Source organism: Euwallacea fornicatus, chromosome 8 (assembly GCF_040115645.1).
Source record: "Euwallacea fornicatus isolate EFF26 chromosome 8, ASM4011564v1, whole genome shotgun sequence".
Classification (NCBI taxonomy): Eukaryota; Metazoa; Arthropoda; class Insecta; order Coleoptera; family Curculionidae; genus Euwallacea; species Euwallacea fornicatus.
In genome coordinates this window covers 2719103-2740431 of record NC_089548.1, presented here as the reverse complement: position 1 = coordinate 2740431, position 21329 = coordinate 2719103, and the positions used below count along the sequence as shown (strand labels likewise).

General features: G+C 36.3%; 2 protein-coding genes across 5 annotated transcripts in view; one reads left to right on the top strand and one right to left on the bottom strand.

Moving 5' to 3' along the window:
• Positions 1 to 21329, top strand: part of dlg1 (discs large 1) — a 115924-nt gene that overhangs the window by 23268 nt on the left and 71327 nt on the right. The window lies entirely within an intron of this gene.
• Positions 5369 to 6394, bottom strand: LOC136340615 (larval cuticle protein A2B-like). The gene is made up of 2 exons (XM_066284836.1): positions 6341 to 6394; positions 5369 to 6006 (listed from the first exon to the last, which is right to left on the bottom strand). The coding sequence occupies exons 1-2, from the start codon at positions 6350 to 6352 to the stop codon at positions 5476 to 5478; spliced, it is 543 nt and encodes a 180-aa protein (XP_066140933.1). The 5' UTR covers positions 6353 to 6394; the 3' UTR covers positions 5369 to 5475.

Here is a 21329-nt window from a genome sequence, read left to right as displayed (position 1 = left end):
TCCAACCGTTTTCGGACTAATTGCATTGATAAATCCTAATTTTAGCATTTAATCCGTGCAATCATTGAGCCACAGTTGCCACAATTACGTGTGATTAATGCTCTAATTACGAATTTTAAATTTAAGTAATTCGAAATTCCTGCTCAATTAAGAAATGTTTTGATCTCTGTTGATTTCCGTGCCATTAACTATTTTCGAACTATTTGAAAAACTGACTTGGAGAGGAACCAGCCCATTTTTTTTTTAGCAGTATCGGCATACAGGGCATGTCGATTTATCTACAGCAGTTATTTGCAATTCGTGTAAAAAACGTTTAAATGGAAACCTTGTACTATGTTTCCATGAAAATTTGTTTCAATCCATCAGGGTTTGAGATAATTGCTCTAAACTAGAGTCTGCGATACGCTGTTCTATGTTTATAATAATTTGCAAGAGTAAGCTGTTTATTGATATTAAATAAATCCCGAAATGACTATATTGAGATAAATTGGTATTAAAACGTTTCCACTAATGGAAGATCTAAAAATCTTTCTGTTGATGATTGATGAGAAACGCTAAGTTGCCATTACCATATTATTGCAAAACCACTACTCCGGGGTACGAGAACACGTCGAATGCCCGAAATCTGAGCAAAATTGATTTATTTCACTCAACCATAGTAGTGTCATCGATCTCGTGTCTAATATAAATTTTCCATGATATCCTAGCTCAGGGCATCCAGACGCCGCTCATGCCTCCCTATTTGGCAATTAATTTAATACCACCCAGTAGCAGTTGACACTTACAGATTGTTAAAATCCAATTTGAATAATCGGTTTAGTAAACAATTCAGCCTGTATTGTTGTGGCTGTTAATGGCGCCTGTATTAAACCATATTGTCGGTCGGTTTATTTGTGTGAACAATTTACCCCCCGCTTATCTATAAATCACACATCATCCATTCGGGATCCCATTATATTTGACCAGAAGCTAATTTACGTTCAGCGAAGCACAGACCTGTGGCATTTTGTTCATTAATAGATCATCATTCGTCAGTGGGACCGATCTGGATTCGCGCAGAAAATAAAAATATACAGAGTGGCTGATTGACGAATGAAGCCATGAAACGAAATCTACATGCGGACTGAGCCCTAGATTTAGGAGTAGAGATGAATTTGCTGAAGCGACGGAGGCTGCGTGTTGCATATCTTTTCAGGGTGTGAGGGACATCGTATAGGTCAAACCACTAACATTTTCCATAACACGGTTTTTGTCTTCACCATGGATTTCCAGTTCAAATAGGAACATGGGAATTGTGTAAATGGAAGGAGGACCGCATAAGTTTTAATATATCTCTGAGAAAGACCAACAATGAAGTGGGCGGAGTCAGTGCGGTCGAAGTCTTCACTTCGATTCTTCGATTAATGTCGATTTCGCTGCCTCCGTGGCGGTGAAAATTTAAAAAAATATCAGAGCCACAATGTAAATAAATAGAAAAAAACGAAACTCTACTCGTGAAAGTCAAAATTTTTCACATGCGTTACCTGTACTGGGCAATTTATTTATCTTCGAATACCGTTTTAAATGATAAACGAATCGTTTCGTTTCCTTTATCGCACGACCGTGAGTCTGTGGCGAGTGTCGCCGGCCCAGTCGTGGAGCCACCAAACGAACATAAACAAATTTCGGCGAATTCAGGTCTTCATATTCATCCTACCTTACTTGCCCTATAACGGGGAAATACAGAATACTTTATAAATAAGAAAAAATCCGGAACTAATTTAATGCTTCATTAGAACTCATATAGAGTCAGTCAAAGTTAAACTCATACACATGAATTAATTCCATTTATTTTTTTTTATATTAAAGAATTAAAACAAAATAACTCGCCGTTTAATCTTCATATTGAATGGAGCTGATAGATTAACAAAAATTCTAAAAATACAACAGTTTTTAAATATAAAAAAAAATCAGTTCTAGGTTACAACATGAAACTCGTATGTACATCCAAAGATATTTAGTAGTAAATAGATATTTTTATTTTTTATATTTTTTATTATTAATTTAATTTTAATTTATTCTTAAGAGTTTGGTGTTAATTTTTGTGTTTTCTATATACTATTATACCCGTTTGCCTAAGTTTAATTGTTGTTTGCAATGGGTCGACAAAGGGGCCAAACCACCGTCTTCGAAAGAACTATCATCAATCACCATTATGAAAGCGGAAAAACATGCCGTCAAATAGGTAAAGTGGTCAACAGGAGTCACTCAACGGTACATAGTATTATAGATCGTTATATTAATGAAAAAATGATTAAAAATAAAGTGCGAAATACCCCTAGAAAAATTCTTAACTACTTTGATGAAAGATGGATTTTAAGGAAGATTGCAGAAAATTCAAAAATTTCTGCTCCCAAATTAGCAAAAATTGTAGAAACACATCTAAATAAGGTCGTTAATCCACAAACCATTCGAAACTTATTACGTGAGCATAACCTAAATGGTAGAGTGGTCCGAAAAAAACCATAGAGCAGTAAGACTAATAAAGTAAAGCGCTTAAGATTTGCGGAAGAACACCAAGAAAAGGATTTTAATTTCCGGAAAGATGTAATTTTTGCAGGTGAGAGCTAATTCAACAGTTTCGTCTCAAATGGACAACAACTAGTTTGGAAAAAACCCAATGAGGCATTAAAAGAAAATAATTTACGGCCGACAGTGAAACGCGGTTCCGTTATGGTCTGGGGGTGTACGTCGGCAAACGGTTATGGGAATCTTTATTTCATTGAGACTACCATAGACCAAAATATGTATTTGAATATTGTAAAGCTAAATTTAAAGCAAAGTCTGCAGAAATTGGAATATTTAAGAAATTTAAATATTACCAGGGCAATAACCAAAAGCACAAGGCACTTTAAGTTAGACAATGGCTACTTTATACTTGTTCTAAAGTAACGGAAACGTCTCCCCAGAGTCCAGATCTAAACGTAATTGAAAATTTATGGAACCAGTTAAAAACTGTAACACGAAAACATGAAATTTCTGATAGAAAACAACTAAAACATGTTTAAAGAAAAGAATGTACAAAGATACCAACAGAATATTATGAGAAACTGGTAAAATCTATATTCTACTGTCTGAGAGACATAATTAAAAACAAAGGACTTTTAGCTAAGTATTAAATTAAAATTGAATATAGTTTAGTTACAATTTGAATTATGTACAAGTTTCATTTTAAGATGGAAAATTGATTTTCATTTTGTATTAGACGAGTCAATGGAACATTTGAATCATTTTTTAAAAGTTTTTATTACATTTAATATACAATTTTATTTTGACCATACATTCGTTGTCGGTTTCTGCTCACTTTGTTACTTATACCAAACAAAGTTAGTGTACAAATTTCACTTTGGCTGACTGCAAGTGAAAATTTTAAAACGGTGAGAGGTCTGGTCACTGAATCTGCACTGACTCCGCCTACTTCACCCGCTGGCCTTTTCGCACACTTCGTTGTCTGCGTCGGAGGCACATTAAAACTTATGCGGTCCTTCTTTCACTTCCACAATTCCCAAGTTTTGAATTGAACTAGCAATACCTGTACATCCATCGATTCAAGTTGTGAGATATTTCTCGAACGATTTGTGATCGCTTCGGGTTCGAATGTGCTGGAAAGGTCGTACCAAGGCAGCTCCGTAAGAAATCACATAAGCCGTCCATCAGCAGCGTGGTATTGACAACTTGCATATCTTTTTGTTAGATTTAGGGAAATCCAAACCTGACAATGTAGCCTTCGTGGTTGTGTGCAGGCTACCTTTTCAGTATATGTAACAATCGGTAGCTGCGGCAAGAGGCTTTTATGTGCTATTACACCCTTAACCTAACGCATTTTCCCATTACCATATAGGATTTATAATTTAGATAAACCCATAAATCATCGAGCCACATAATAAATAAATGGAAAATGCATTTATCCATTGCTGTTTTAATGTTGCAACTGTTTTTGAGGTATAATATATAATAATACCGCTCCGCCGACTCCAAATTGAATGTCACTATCACATGATCTCCATATAAGCGTGATAAAATGGGCGATGCTCAAGGTTTGAAATTGTGTTATAAATCATGCAACAGCAGCTGCACTCTTTAATACATTTTATAACCTCTAGAAAGGACCATCTTTCCTAAATTAAATGTCTATTTGTGTGGAATCCAAAGGAGGTTTTTTCGAGGGACGTTGAATATAAATTTGGAAAGTTTTAGTTGTGGGGAGAGCTTTATCTACTTCTTAAAATTCCCTCGGAAGTTGGTAAACCCTTATTATTTAACCTTAGTTATGAGCCTAACTTGGAAACTTGCCCCAGTACAAATCGGACAGAGATAATGTTTTCCCAGTTGGAAACAAAAGAAATTACCGGATTAGGAGTTCAACAAATTAGATGCTTTACGTGGAAACTTCCAAGAATTTATTTATTTTCGGATTACTTCTGGGTTGTGACATCCTGGGGATTAAGTCGGTGCATCGGAGAGGGAATTTTCTCAGGGGTAATTGGCGGAACTAATTTCCTTTTTGCAGAAACGTTTTTTTCTCCTCGAAGCCTCCCTCGAGAGTGCCGTAAAAGCGCAGAATTATAATCTGTCCTGTCTTAAAGTGAAGATGCAATTTGGAATTTTCACGTTGTTAGACGTGTGCTGCAAGTTTAATTTTCTTACAAGAGATCAGGATTAATTTGAGGACACTATGACTTAAATGCAGTTAAGTGAACAAAGTTTGCTAAGCTTTCGCCTGTAAGTTAATTCTTGTTCATATTTTATCAACGTGCATCTTCAGTAAAGATTTAGTTTTCTCAAAAAGCTTAATTAAAAAGCGCTGCGATGACATTACAGGCCTGGGAAAATCAGCTAAAAATGAGTACCATATTGAGGGGAGCGTCGTTATAGAGGAAAAAAATATAATTAGCAAGATTTTCCGTAACGAAGTGACAGCTACGTCAAAACTAACGGGTGCAATCGCTTCTTCGGGAAAAGGCAGCTGAAAATGAGTATGATATCGGGGGGCTAGAGTCAAACAAAATTTTTAATTTCCTTGAATTAAATGACAGCTGCGTCAAAACTGACAGTTGTAGTCGCTTTAACGGAAAAAAATTAGCTGGAAATGAGTACGATATCGAGGGGCCCATCGTTAAAAATATGGAAGTAACAATTTTTCGAAATTGTTGTGTCGTAAAGTAACAAATTGCAGAACAAGTAAGAAATATTTATGTACTAAACGAGAAAAAGTACAACGACGCGTTTTTGCAGTTAATTTTTGCAACAGCTGTAACAGCTCCTGCTCCAATCGAAGTAATCTTTAAGCAGAAGCAAATTTACCAAAAATAAATGATTTAAATCGCAATAACCATTGAGCATCTCAGATTTAATACGTAAAAACTAAACATCTTCACATTTCTACAAAAGCAACAATATATACAATAATAATGGCAGCCAGATCCCGTTCGAGCACTAAACAAAGGCGTAGTTGTAAGGGGCAGCCAACCTTGCAAATGGAGCTACTGGGGACGGAAGTCCTGGATAAGCCAAAGGAGCTGGGGCAGCCACCAAAGGAGCTGCCCTGGCGAGTGCTGGTTGGGCCACCAAGGGAGCAGCTACGGCTCTGGCCGCCAACACTGGAGCAGGTGCAGCGACGACCGGGGCCGCCCTGGCGACTACAGGAGCGGCTACAGCCAAAGGAGCTTTCCTTACTACAGCGTTGAATCCATTGATCGGGTCGGCGGTATAGTCGACGATTCTTCTAGTACCATCAGGATCAGCAACGCTGTACTGCCCCTGGACGATGTCTCCGTTCCTGCTTTCGATTTGGCTCTTGCTGTCTCCAGTGAGGGCGTCTTGGACGTCGTAGGCGAAGGAGTATTGAGGGTTGGGGTCGTAGGTGGCGTCAGAGACTTTGGCAAGGACCTGGGGGGCTGCTACCACTGGTAAGTCGGCGTGCACTCCACCCCTGGTGATGGCCACGAAGGCGACCAACATGAATACCTTGAAATAAAAAAAGAAAAAAATTAAGAACTCCGTCATACGCACTGATTTGATTATTATCCGGTAATCACCCAAAAGCGAGACAACGTTTCAATTTATTTCAAATAATTGATTTAGATTGATGGAGCTTCATTTGCAGGCATTGTAAAGGGCAAATCAACTCTTTTGTTATAATGCATTATCGAATATTGAGTTCAGCATTGCGTAAAGCACTTTAATTAAGGGCTTTTAAAGGGTCAGGGAGTACAGTTACAGAAACATACACCACCAATATAAATGCACTTTAGCACAATCCACTATGCAGGTTTTAGCTTGCACTAACACATTTACGTACCTTAACTGCCATTGTTTAATTGTTTATTATTTTTCAAACGCTGATAGACTGATAACGAAAAGTGTTGGGGTCAGGTTTTTATAGGTCCTATTACCATGCATAACTTTCCAAAGATCTGCGTGAACAGAATAATAATGGTCCAAGTACGAAATTCTTTTCAAGGTGAATTTGGACAGCGACCGATGGTAATTTTACGGATGATTGCTGATGAATATAGATCAGCGTGCCAGATATTGTGTAAATAGCGGCGAATACGAAATCTACTGAAAATTGCTTTGCTTTTATGCAAAAAATATGCAAAACCACCCTCAAGTATCTAGAAATTCATGAATTTTACGTAAAAATTTCATTGTGTCTTTTGAATCAGCACTTTGTTAAAGGATTTGATGACCGGTGGCGGACATATACGGTGTTCGATGGAGCGATGGGAAGATTTCAATGGGAAATAGATGGGATTATTTTGAATCTGTTTAAGCGTATTTATCCTTTTACAAAGTCTCGTGGCTTGTGAAATATTGACCTTCATATATTTTTACGGGAAATAATTTTTATGGTTTTTTCAGCAATAAGGATTTTCCGCTGTCGGGCATATTTTGAAAAGTGTTTTTAATATATATGCTGATACATATTAATTGATAATATTGATAAAACAAAGCAAAAATGTATAAAAGTTATTATTGCAAGCAATTATGTAGACAAATTATTATGCTAGAATACTTTGATTCCAATTTATTCATCCATGTTAAACAAAATTTTCTCTAATGCGGCGCTAGCTCAACAAATTCAAATAGCTTTAAAAACTCCTCTATTGTATACACTTTCAAATGATATATAATATTATAACAAAAGTGTAGCTCCCGAAACTAAAAGCCAAAGGAAATATTATTCACAACACGAAAATAAGCGGCATTAAATTTTAATATTTTAAGTATTAATCACTGTAGCGCTAGTTCTAACTTAAAAAACGCTACTATCAATTAATTTCATTTTCAAAATTAGATCTTTGATTTCTAATGTATTTCCTTGTCTCACTTGCTCACCTCCCTTGGCGGATATTTCAAAAACGATGAGACTTTGTTTAAGCATAATTATCATTACACAGAGGGGGGGAGAGGGGGTAAATATATCGGGTAGTGATGTTAGAGATAAAATGGCAAAGACAGCTCCTATAAGCATACCTCAAAAATCGCTTTTTAAAGGCTCTAGAACCCCTTAAAGGTGGAACTCTGAAGATGGCCTTTTCGCAATATTTTCGAAACAGTGTGCGCTGAAATTATGAGATTTGGTATAGTTTCTCAAGTTTACACGGAAAAACTTTTTTGTGTTAATAACTGGGAAGACATAATTGTGAAAGACTGTTTGTTAAAGTGAAACATGTCAAAATGTAGCTTGTTAGGTCCTCATTGAGCCCCAGAACACCGATTCAAAAATTTGCAGCGGTTAGCGTACACTACCGATTTCCATCGAATCTTGTAGCAGTCGAAATTTTCAAGTTTTCTGGTATAACTCAGCTTAGTCTTACGGATACGAAATCGACGAGTTTCTTTCGAAGAAAAAGTTAAAAATTCGCCTTTAGTCTTTAAAACTGTTTTCTCGCATATATCAAGAAGAATGAGTCATATAAGTGTATCTCGAATAAGCCGACGATATTTTATAATGAGAACAGTTACGTTTTGAAGTCTACGTAAAGTGAGTACTCATGTTTTTCATTTTTTTACATTCATTACATAAAAAAGTGACACTGACATGATAGGTCGGATACCGACTTGTTTCTTCCAACAAGAAAGCGAGTTCTGCAGCTTTTTTTCGATGTGCTGCTATTGGGCTCGACATTTGAAATAGGTAATATCTCAGCCTGAGGCATGAAATTTTGTAGCATCAAGTTTAATGATCTCACCCAGGTGGGTACGTGGGAATACGGCTTATCCATTATAAGGCAATCCCTGAAGACGACCCTCTTTCCAAATTTTACGTTCGTTTTTTCCAGTTTTCTTTTTAGATTTTTTTCATTCCATCTATTTTCAAGAATTCCATTTGGCAACGCTTGGATATCTTGACTTGGATTTATTGATATGTTTATTTCCAATTAACGTTTGCTCCCATACAACTCCTTTAGACTCTGCAATAATTTTTTTTGTCTCTTTTAGTTTTCCGAACTTCACTGAGAGCTTATTTGAGTACTGTGAGAAAGCAGTTGGTCGATTACTATCACTTTCTAATTTATAATCGACGGGTATCATTGTCTACCATCGTGACGACAAGATTATGTGACCATCGCTGTTCGGCATGCTAATTGAGACCTAATAATTTCTTTCAATGGCTTTTTTTGTTGGGTTTTTTAGATTCCATACTGCAGTCGACCTACATCCTTATCTCAATATTGACCTCCTTGGTCAGTGCTGAGCAACGCCAAACCGGTTAACTGGTGCCAGCCGGCCAGTTGCACGGGGTGTTGCTAAGGCATTGTTAATATAAATGGCGTTTTCGTCGTGACCAACTTGAGTCAACTTTACTGATTGCTTTTATTCGATAGTGATGTCTATTACATCAGAATCTCTAAAAGAAAAAAACGCGCGAGAACGAGTCGTGGCTCTCTTAAGGCGCTGTGCTTAGCACCCTTCAGTGGCGCCCTTCAGTTTTTTTTTCTGATGCTTCTTTGGCCGTTCTGGACATAAGAATTCATGTAAAAACACTGCAAATCTGTCCATCTTGTATAGAGTAAGGAACCATCTGCATTTCATAGCCTTTTTGCTGTAAATAATTTGGAAAGTAATAAATAGTAATTTCGCCAAACAAATACAGAAACAACCCTGAAGTATTGTACATTTTCAAAAAAATAATTACAAGTAAAATTTTATTATGAAAAAATACAGGGTGTTTCAGAAAAAAAAATCAAACGTTAGTCAACAACTAAAAAACTATAATATATAGAAAAAAGCTGAGTTCATCCTCGAATTTTACGGGAAAATTCACCTATGAGTCAATTTTCTGCGTTTTGATGAGCCAGAAAGTAAAAGAATACGAGGGGGGTCCCATAATGGCATTTTCCCAAAATCCTCCTGTAAGTTACGTCAGCAGCACCATTGGTTTCATAAAAAAGTAGCGTCACTATTGCGTAAACCATCAAAAACCTTGGAAATCAGCCTGCAGTTAAAGTTGACAGCATGTTAATAATTTGACTCTTAGCGCTGGCGTTAGGTCACTAGGCCGCAGTGATATTTAGCATCAGGGTTGTTTTCAGACAAACCACAATTATGCGAATGCCTAATAGTATGAAATCGTCGTGGCGAAGGCTTGCAGTCAAATTTGACAGCATTTTAATAATTTGGCCCTTAAGAATGCGCATCAGATAGAGCCAAAACTTGATTCCGCAGGAGCTTATTGCATTTCTTTGCATTTCACCTGGGATGTAAAATTGAATTTCGGCATAAGTCCAGTCAATTCTCATGACATTTTCTTGGCTCAGGTACCTGTAACATCATACAGAGAGAGAGAAAGGAAGAGTTATAACTCACGTCTCATAACCCTGCAGGCTGCTGGCCGTGTGAAATATGTAATTTGCATTTGCATTTAAAATTCTCCCGGTATTCTCCCTCATAGAGGTTTCTCTGGATATTTTACATAATTTATAGAATAATAGAGAGGAACCTGCCGACTCTAAGACAAAGGATGATCACAGAGAATTATGGAGCTTTGCCTGGATGTCTAGAGGCTCGAGTCAGATTTCTGGAGATCTCACAGGCATTAACGTTGCTTGACGAATCCTCAAAGGTGGTAATTTCGTTACTTACAGCCGCGATCTAATTAGCATTTAGCAAGCTGAAACTTTTCACCATTATCCAAATTTTGTTAGGGAATTCAGTTGAAATCGAATTTGTTGTGACGGAAGAACTCGCCATGATACCTAATTAAATTTAAACATTTTCTCGGCAGCTACTCGTTAGTTTCCTTGATAAATATATAAGAAACTGAGGGAAATGCTGTAGGGAAATTGCAAGATGCCTCCGGAGTGTGCTAATCTCTCGCGTGCAAGAACGTAATTCGTTCTTGCTATGTTTGCGTACCCCATCAATTCCTAACTAGAAAAGTTGTGTTGCTTTACTCTGGAAGGTTGCTTAGGCAATGAAAAGTCGCTTATGAACTCAAGGCTTAATGAAAATAGCTCGGAAATTGGGATGCAAGTGAAAGGCCCCGGAATTACATCTGTAACTTGAAATATTGGTCTGGGAGTAAACCACATCATAGTTGTTAAATAGCCAAACTTGCATGCGTATGAACCGTATTAGCTCCAACACGAAACTTCAAAGTTGATCCACATTGATTTAACTCGGTTTGGTGTTGGGAACTGCATCCGGATGTCGGGATTAATTGACCTGCATTAGTTTCAGAGATTCATGAATATTTCAGTTCCAGTATGTGAATTTTCTGCGGTTTCGTGCCCGTTTTCACTTGCAAACCTCAAGTTTTGCATGTTATCACCTGCGGCATCAGGAAACCCGATGCGGTAATTCTTGGGCATTTTATAAAAGTGGAATTGCGCTTTCGCTCTTTTAAAATTGATGCAGATTTCCGGTAATTATATTCTTTCCCGTCACGTTAAAAATTCGGTGTATAAAAGGGAATGCCGTTTTATTAACACCCATTATTCTGATGGTTCATGTTATGTACCCTCATCAACTCTTTCGGGTGGCGGTTTTCGCTCGACGTCTGTTCTAAATTTTTATAATTTAAATTCGAGCCTTCACCGTCATGAGTGTGTCGAAATGTAATTTGTAATTCAACGAATTTCATTTGCATTTAGATCCACTTATTGCTTAAATTTTTTTCGACATTCGGCGAATAGGACGGACATAGACACTTCAACTTAGAGGATCAGGTGGAAGGAATGGTCGACACGAGTGAGTTAAAATACGGATTGACCAAGGAACTTATGCTATGCAGCACGCAGGGTGATCTGGGAAACCACTTGCAAGGTCGACTCGACTGCGTCAAAAAATCCGTATGTCAATTCCTAGGGGTTCTGGAAATATCCAAAAAAAAGGAAGACTTCCATGACCGTCTTATCATTGTCCGTCCTCGATTATTGACGAGATATCTTTAAAATATTGGCACTTTAGTATTTTCCCGTGTGCAGGGTGGCCCATGTTGGTGATGGAATCCAGGAAACGGATGATTTTGAGACATACGTTTTACATTGTACATGCGATTCAAAATAGAGACCTTTTAATCGCCAGAATTATTCAAGCAGCCCAATCACTTAAACGGGAAATGAGACTCAGTGTGACAACGCCGACGAGGAACAGAGCGCGTAGATGTATTCAGAGTTATGGTTCTAATTTTGAACATAATAAACAAATTATTAACAGTTTATTTACCATTATTTGTGATTTTTTTATTTTTTCCATATCAACTAAGAAATCTCCGAATGCTTCTTCTCTTCACATAGAAAAATTAAATATTATTTTGCGGAATTAAGTATTATTTAAACAGAATACGCAGAATGTATTAAAAATGATAAAAACTCAAAAATATCTAGAATATCTCAAAATGTGTCGTAAAATTATAAATGGCTAGCTTAAGCCCTGGCGAAGGCGCTTGGTGGACACTTAAAACTTTTAAGATTAATTGCTCTAATTTTTAAAATATTTCTTCAAAAACTTTCCGTAAGAACTGAAAGACCATTGCCTAAGGAAGTTTTTAACAAATTTTAAAAAATGTACACTTAAGTATTCAAGTAAAATCCTCATTTGAAGTTGAGTCTTTGCCATACTACAAACTAGGAAAATAATGTGTATGAAGTTCTAAGTAAGTAGTAAAGCCGTTTTAGCTTAAATAATTTCAGCAATCTATTCATACATGTAGGGTTACGTAACTAACCCTGCGCTTTAGTTTCGTGTCTAGTCATTTTGTAAATATGCGTTAAGTGTAAGTTCGATAAGGGTTAGGCAGTAGGAATTACTTTTAAGTTAGAAATACCCCTTGAGGCACGGCACTGGTAGGCATTGGCTAGAGCAGGAGAATTTCCCATGCCATGTCTTGTCGATGTTGGAAATTCCCGCAATAAACCTGGTCGGCATTGGAACTGCATATAGTGAGCTTTGTCGGTGCTGGAATTGCCCGCAATAGACCTTGTCGGTCTCACAGCTGCAGTTCCAATTCCCGGTTAAGACGCCACGGTTTGATGCGGAAATGGTGCAGATGGCACCCTGATCAAGGTTCGCCCATGGTTTATCACCATGGGTGTTGGTACTTAAGGATGGACAAGGCATGGAGGGCCCTCTCTTTTTCTTGCCCTTGTTTTTGGGATACGGTCGGTCATTGTAAGGCAGTCGTCGTGTCCGCGATCATTACATTCATTAGTCTGTATATTCCGTATTAATAAACGTAAACTTGTATACCTTTTCTCTGACCTGCGATTTCATTACAAAGATATAACCAACATCATATATCTTAAGTAGCACCAAAAACACCCGATGCTACATACAAAACAAAAAAGTTTAGGGCATTTTTGTGATGAAAGAGCTTGTTGTTCTGCTGCACTTTAATAATTGTAGGAAAACACGGTCAAATTGAAAAATATTAAAAACTTAGTTATTAGGAAAACTGTATGAAATACCTTAGTACTTGGTAGAATCGTATGGAGGATTATTCACACAGACCGTTCATTAAAAATTTACTAGGATCTAAAAGTGATACGAATTTTAAAATTTGGAATTAAGTTAACTTCGACGTGTACTAATTTTTAAAAATATTTACAACTTCCTGCCACTTTCGGATTAACTGATAATAGCTGGCAACTTGTTTATTTTAAACGAGCTCCCAACATATAGTTTTATTTTTAGATTCTGCGTAATATGTTAGACACATTTTCTGTATAATCTATACCTAGCCCTAACCGTTTTTGAGAGATTTAATATTGAATTGAAGACATACCCCCGTAATGATTAATTTTGAAATTACATATTACCGTAGTTATTAAAAGCGTAATCTTCATATTTTACCGAACGTCAATACAGAGTTTTAAGTGTACACTTTTGCCATTTACATGGCTTAGTGTTGCACAGGGTGTCTAAAGTTCAGCTACTAACATTCACATTTTTGAAGTCACCGAAGTCTACTTTTTCAAATAGGACACCCTATAGCTTTAAGTAGTATCAAGTAGAAAATGTAATTCTTTATCGAACTGTGTCAGGGTTACCTATACTTAATCCAAACCATTTTCGAAATAATTCAATTTTAATTGAAACTAGTAATACATCTATATTCTGGCAAGTTATTAAAAAATTTAGCAGAATGAAGACGTACTACTATATTATTAGTAGGTTCACGTAATAAAACATAATTATTTCGAAAATGGTTCGGAATGGGTATGGGTGACTCTGATACGCTTTGAAAGAGAATTATAATCTCTACTTGATACTGCTTAAAGGTATAGAGCGTTTCATTTAAAAAAATTGACTTTTGCAACTTCAAAAATATTAATGTTAGGAACTCAATTTTGGACACCCTGTACAATACTTAAACATATAAATAGCAAGAGTGTAACCTTAACACTACGCATTGACATTCTGTGAAATATTCTGATTATGTTTTTTTTTTTTAATTGATCGTTACGGAAGCTTTTCTTAATTCAAGGTCAAATATCTCAAAAACGGTAAGCGCTAAGGATGGGTCATTACACGGAAAATGTGTCTGAAATATTACATAGAATCTAAAAATAAAATAATATACTAGAGGCCTCAATTGAAATAAGCAATTTGACATTTATGTACGGTTAAACCGGAAGTGACAGGAAATTGAAAATATATATATTTTTAAATAGTACACGTTGAAGTTCACTTAACTTCAAATTTTCAAATTTCTATCAGTTTTACATCTTAGTGAATTTTAATGAATGGATTGGGTGAACAACACTGTATAGATACGTTCGGTTAAATCAATTCAGAATGTCCTCCTCTAACGCTCTATGCAGTGTTCTGCATTACCTATCAAACACCGTGTATAGCATTTTCGTCTGAGAACAATCCACAGAATGAACACCTTGAACATCGGAACGCTCTTGGCACCACCCTGTATATTGTCCATTTCTAGCATAGATGACCTTGAATATAACGATTTGAAACATTCTTCGAGATTTACTTAGCTTAAGACTTTAAACTAAACAAAAGGATAAAGTTCTTAAATTAAGAGAAGCTAAATTTCTCGAGAACGGGGCGAAACTGAGGCAAGACTGCTTGTTAAAAGTAACAAGATAAGGTTATAGTGGCAATTTATTTTGTGAGACTCAGTATTCCCCGATTTGTCTTAATTATCCCGTTCAAAAGCGGAAACATTTAACCGTCCTCCACGCTGCCATGGACTAGGTAAACAATGTAACGCGAAATGACTGGGACAATTATCATTTCTTGCCCGAGGTTTATGTGGCCTATAAAACACCATTAATAAAATTCCGTGTTACTAAATAACCAGCTGAATAATCCTCTTCGGCTACTTTTTTCTTGTTTGTTCACAAACCAACTAAATCAATAGTTCACTTCAAGTTTATCCTAACAGATGACGGTCATTTATCTATATGCTAGTAGGTACGCTTACACAACATCGCATAGATTTATCCATATGTCGCTAAAGCTACAATGCACCTCAGGATTTCCTCTTGGGAATTTGACATAAGTTTTAAGGAACAAGCTCAAAGAGCCCCTGAATTAGCCAAGATGTGTTGCAGTCGATAATTCAAATAATGTAGCTATCTATGTACTACGCAAACTAATGAAATTTTACGGGAGGAGTGAAGCGAGATCCGGCAATATGACGCGAGTTACTCAAAATTACATTTTCTAATGAGTTTCGAACTCGATTTTTTTCCTCATTTTGCCGCACAGTGAAAAAATTACAATGGCCTACTGGATGTACTCTGTATACGTAAAACTGTTTCTGTGAGGCAGGACTGACCAAACCACGGCCCAACGGTCCAATCCGGCCTTTGACCCCCGCCCAAGGACAAAAAAATTTCACCATTATTCACCATATTAAATATTGGTGCAATATAAAATCAAAAATGTGCGCTAAAAGGCTTTATGTGGAAGCATGCTTAAGTTATTGCACGTGGTGTCGATGGTAGTTTCTAATCCGAACTAACCTGACGTTGTAAAAAATAAAACATGTAATAAAAATAAATATGAACTAATTTGATTGTGTAATGGTGCGCTGACGTGTCCATTAGTTACGCAACATACAGTAGTTTCTAGTTTTTTTCGATTTACTAAAAAACTATTAATTATTGGCATAATAAATATGTCTAATGGTTCAAAAATAACTGTACGGTGCTATTCTGAAAAAAGTCTTTGTGGAAATTGAAAATTCCAAATTTCTTTTTTTTTACTTTCTCTAAAACAAACAAAAAATATTGATTATCAAAATTTGTTGATTTTCCAGAAATTTAAAATTACGTCCAATTTGTGCCAAATAGTCTTGCAGGTAATTCAATCTTAGTGAAGCTCTGCAAGTGTCGAAAAAATCGTCAAAATAAATCAAAAACAGTTGAGAATCGGCAACTATATTTTTTTGTGAAACTTCTGTTTATTTTCGACGAAAAACCTATTTTCACTGAAAAAACTGCCATGTTTGATTAAAAAAAAAATTAAACAAAGGTCAATTTCCAATTTAACCGGAAGTCATGTCAGCTTGAAAATATTTTTACAATGTCAGGTTTTTCCACAAAACAAAAATACAAGCTTCAAAAAATACATAAACTTGTAATTTCCCATGTACACATTGCGTCAGCGCTCAAAGGCGGACCTTGTATTCACATGCGGACCCATTTCTCAAAAGTTTGGGGACCTCTGTTGCAAACGTTAAGTTGCCGCAGCGAAACAACAATTTTGTAATGGCCTAATGTCAGTCACGAAATGAAGGTTTCACGGTGTAACTAGTTACGAAATGAAACACGTTCAATCATCGGTTTCGACAAGGAAAACTGGCACTTGACTTGTCACAATTAGAAAATAGTACATTGTCTAACGATTAACGCAGTTTTCTGGGAGAACAGTTTACCATGCGAAGCGGCTAAACTGACTTTGATGACGATTTTGAATAATCAAAAGTAATTTTTGACGAGTAGAACTCTACTATTTCTACGACCGTGCATGATACTGAAGTAGTTATCGGAATTAAATTTTACCAGATTAACTAGAGTTAATATTGGTGCAGCTTCGCTGTCTCCATGTAGAGTCGGCTTGGGATAAAACAAAATGATCGTAATGACAGGAAAAGGAGGGAGGAGGCATGGAGACCAAGGGGGCGCCGGGATTATTCGGGAATCAGGAATGATAATAGCTAAAAGAAACTCTTTTATTTTGATGGTTTTGAACACAGGGATATCGTTTTGCATTCGTTATAAAAGCTGAGATTATTGAAAATGTCGGTCTGATAGGCCAGTGTTGGAAAAGTCCGCATTGTGGAGATTAAAAGGAAACAGAAGGGCATTTATTGAAATTCTATTTTTACGTGTAGTATTGGCAACACATTAAGGGTTTTGTTAGTGAGGATTTGTAGCGAAGAAGAGCTTGCACATCCCGATTTAGAGCAAATTATTTTTGAGCTAATTAGACAGGTATTGCAGTTCAGCTCACATGCAACCAATCTGGCTGGTGCGATAAAGGACGTTGTGGTACTAGAGCAGATTCCTGGGGTTCCTCAAAATACTTTCTTAAGAATGCGAGGAGTTTCGTGTCTGTTGGTGATAAATTTTTCATTTTACTGTTACGGGAACTGGCGGATAGTATCATAGTTTAATGTTTCATCCCGATTCTACCGGTCGTAAAATGTTGTTTATTCGAACGTCAATTGAGATGTTTTTGAAAGGCAAGTGTACCCGATAAAGAAAAAGGGGCTTTAGCATTCCAATTCACGAGAGCATCGGCCATAAACTAGGCTATATTTAGAGATATACAATTTTTAAACATTTTAACGGAGAGTTTAAGGGTGAATTCAAGAGGGTGCAAAAACGGAAGCTGTTGTTTCTTATGATAGCTAAAAACCGGCTGATATTTTAATCGTTTATGCGCGCCTAGCCGAACTCTGATTAGCATGCTAACCAAGCATTTTCCACGCGAGGAGCATTGTAACTAACGAACTTCCTGAAGTCAAGGGGCTGGTTTTGGGCGAACACTATTCTTACGGATATCCACAACGATATGACATATCAGTGGAAACTGATACTTACAGCGTGATAGTTGTTTTTGGGTCAGTGTTCTTGAGATTTATTATTATTCACGCCAAATTTGCCCAAGGCATCTTACGCATTCCAGAAGATGTAAAGACAATATTTTCATCATTTATAAAAATTTGATTACGCTGTATCTCGGTAACGCCTCATTTCAGGACATATGTTTACATAACATTATTTTTTGAAAATAAGCTGTATAATTAACCCCGGTCTTAGTCTCGTCGTCGAACACCCTGTATATGCCTGATTTTTTTGTATTAATGATACAATGCAGTAGTTAACGTGCTTATGATGATACAGCGATGCAAAATCAACATTGTAAACTATTTTTATAACAATGCGGTACACACAGTTTCCCATTTTTAACTTGCCGCGGTCATCGATTTAATTATATTCAAATAGAAACGATTCGAAACTGAAATGATCAGCTTTATATCACAACTATACATTTTTATTAAAAATTATTTTGTAAATATAGATGTGAATGTGGGTTTACTGTATTAAATTTTCGGGATTTGTTCAGCAGTGACGAGGGATCACATTTGTCAAAATGTTTATCGTTCTTAGCCTTAAAGGCTGCAATATACAGGGAGCGCCATTATTAACTTTATCTCCTTAGAGGGCGACATAAAAAAACCACCAGTAGACACCCAGTATATCAACAATTCCGCCCGCATACAAACCACATTAAATCCATTATTTAGAGTGCATTCGGAGCACACTATTTAAGTATGTATATCGACAGTTTGGCAATAATATCAATATTCAAATAAAGCCTTGTAAAAGGAAATCAATGCGTGTGTGACCACGCCCAATGATGATGTATACATTCAAACCATCGCTGCAGTCTGAGCAAAATGCAAAACAAAGTTTAAAAGGTCTGATCAGTGCTCTGAAAAATAGCGGGCGAAGTACAATTTTTGGTAGGACCAATGCTGATCCACGGAAAGGATAAATTTACCTGAGTAACACCTAGCGGTTAATCGGAATATTGGCCCAATGTGAATAGTAAATTTAAATTTTACTATGTCGGTGTAATAATGAATTGTTGAACAAATAACGAAAATTCCATTTCCCGTCACTGACGGAAAAGTTAATTAACCGGTAATGTTCTCGAATTACATGTAATTATTTTCGACGGTTAGAAAACATATTTTCTATGACCACATATGATGCAAACGGTTATTGAATTATTTAATAATTCAATTATCATCAACATCTCCAGCGGTACACGCTTAAGCTGGATTTAGACAGCGTCCGATTTTATTACAGGGAGGTAATTATACGAAAAAGCAACACAACAGAAGAATCTAAAAATTAAGTATTTAGGTAGAAAGGTATTACCTGCCACCCCCATGAATAAAATGGAAAGTGCCCTGGGAGATAGGATTTTCGGGAAAGTACCCTGAAAGCAGAGTTTCTTGCGCAAATCCACGTGGTATGTGTAGGCTGGCCTAGTTTTGATGTAATTGGGGGGTTTCTGTCCCGTGCCAAGTTCATGACGGAAAAACGTGGTGGGGACTCTTGTCCGACTTTTCAGCCAACTCCAATGGGGTAAAAAGAATTTTTGACATCTCAACTCCTTCGGGAGATGCAGGATTTTTTCTTTTTATGCCGTACTCTTTAAAGCCCCCATAACTTGTTTGTTTGTGAATATTTTGAATTTCAGCAAAAACATCTTTTGCGTATTTTTTTTGTGCAATCCACCTGCGCACTTGATTTTTTTTCTAGCTTTCTGAAAATTTTTTTCTTTTTATTTTAAAAGGAAATGCAACACTAGATGTTTTTTAATCTGACGAATATGTTCTTGTTTGGATGTCTTCTTTCAGGCAGTTTTCAACGAAGCCACATTATTATATTGCATTTTCAAAAATATAATTAAAGTAATAAACGCACAATCGACCTATTAAAATATTCCTCTGCAGTTTGGTCTGCATTAAAATTACATTGATAATATGTGCCAATCATATCCAAGCATTCAAAATTTTAATACTTTGTATTATTAACAAGAGCCATCACAAAAAAGTTATTAATTTGAATAATTCATTATTATTTTATGGAAAGCTTTGAAAATTTGAATTTAAATATAGCTTTTAATCTAAATACATCTGTGTGTTTGATATTTATTTACATGAAAGAATTACGGAAGTGTCAAATAACTAGCTACGAATGCCCGTAGAAAACAAAGGCTCGTACCTGACTTAGCTAGGGGGTGTTTTTCAAAAAGTCGTCTATGAGTTTTGTATTTGCCGAGGTAAATATGTGGGACTACAAATTTTCAATAAAATTAAAAAATGTCTAGTTATCGAAAGCATAGCCAGCTATGGTTTCCATTGAAAAAAAAATGCAATTTTGATCTGTAACTCGAAAACAAATTAAGTTGGAAAAAATTCGATCACGCCACTGGATTGCACGTTAAAAAATAAGCAAAAGATGTTTTTGCCAAAATTTAAGATATTAACAAACAAAAAAGTTATTGGGCTCCAAAGCAAACGACGCAAAACGAAAAATGCCCCGTTTCTTCCAAACGACTCGACATATCAATATGCTTTTATTGAAATTGGCTCTTAAGTCGAGCTAAGAGTCCTGACTACGGTTTTTCTCCATCTATTCGGAAAACACCTGAACCTCCCCTCCCCCAATTAGATCGAAAATGGGATATTCTGTGATAAGTGCATGGTAAAGGCGAGAATTGTTCGTGTTAATGGAGAAATTTATGCCAATTTGGCTGTACAAATATACTGTCGCTTGCCCCCTTTCCAAATGTTAATCTTTTGTTATTGATTAGGAACATTTATTTAATATTTAATAAAATATTTTGGCGGTTTAGATATGACGAATTATTTGTCGTTTATTCAATTTGTCCTCAAATACCTCATAATTTCAATATAAAACCCATGTTTACCTAACTGAAACTCGTCATTCGCTTTTCGTAGTCCAAGCATATCTTATCTTATTCTTCGTAGCTCTCTTAAAGTTGGTCGGATGCTATTGAGAGATTTATAGACCAACTTTTTTCATATCATAGCTATTAAAAACTTTCCTATTCTTCATTGCAACGGGGATTGAAATAGGTTTCTTATCGCTATCATGTTTCCCGAAAGAAATGATGGGTAAAATACAGGTTCCCTTAATATCTTGCTCTCCTTATTACAGCCAGATATCCATTTTCTAGGAGATAGAAGTAGGGCTTCCTAGGGGATGAAACTACGTTGACGTAATATTTTTCAGAGGACATACTCACTTCTATCACTCTTAAGCCCTAATTTCACTACTAGGCTGTAAAATTCTAGGACTAGTTTCAATTTGGAGCACAAATATCATTACACATTAGAGTATTATATCCTAGTGTAGCGAAATGAAACATTTCATATTTCTCCAGCAAAATAGCCGAAAGCATAGTACAATTTTTCATAATATTTCCAGCTTCAATGGCGGTTATTTTCACAGGAACAATGCACTGTATGCATAGCGATTTTTTTCGTTTGAGAGCTACTCAAACCCGTGCAAACTAAATTAAAACTTTTATGTTGTCTATCAAGAGTTTCCGGCCGAGTTCCGGAAGCAATTTTAATTCTCTAGTAGCCGGTTAACAAAGAAAAAACGATTTCGTTGTAACTGTCGACAGGGATAATAAAAGATAACGAGAGTTTGTATAGCATATTACCTCCAAACGACTGGTTGGTAAGTGATTGACACTTGCATGAAAAATTAAAAAATTTTCATATAGGAATTTTTCACAAATTTTTGCGCCCCATGAAACAA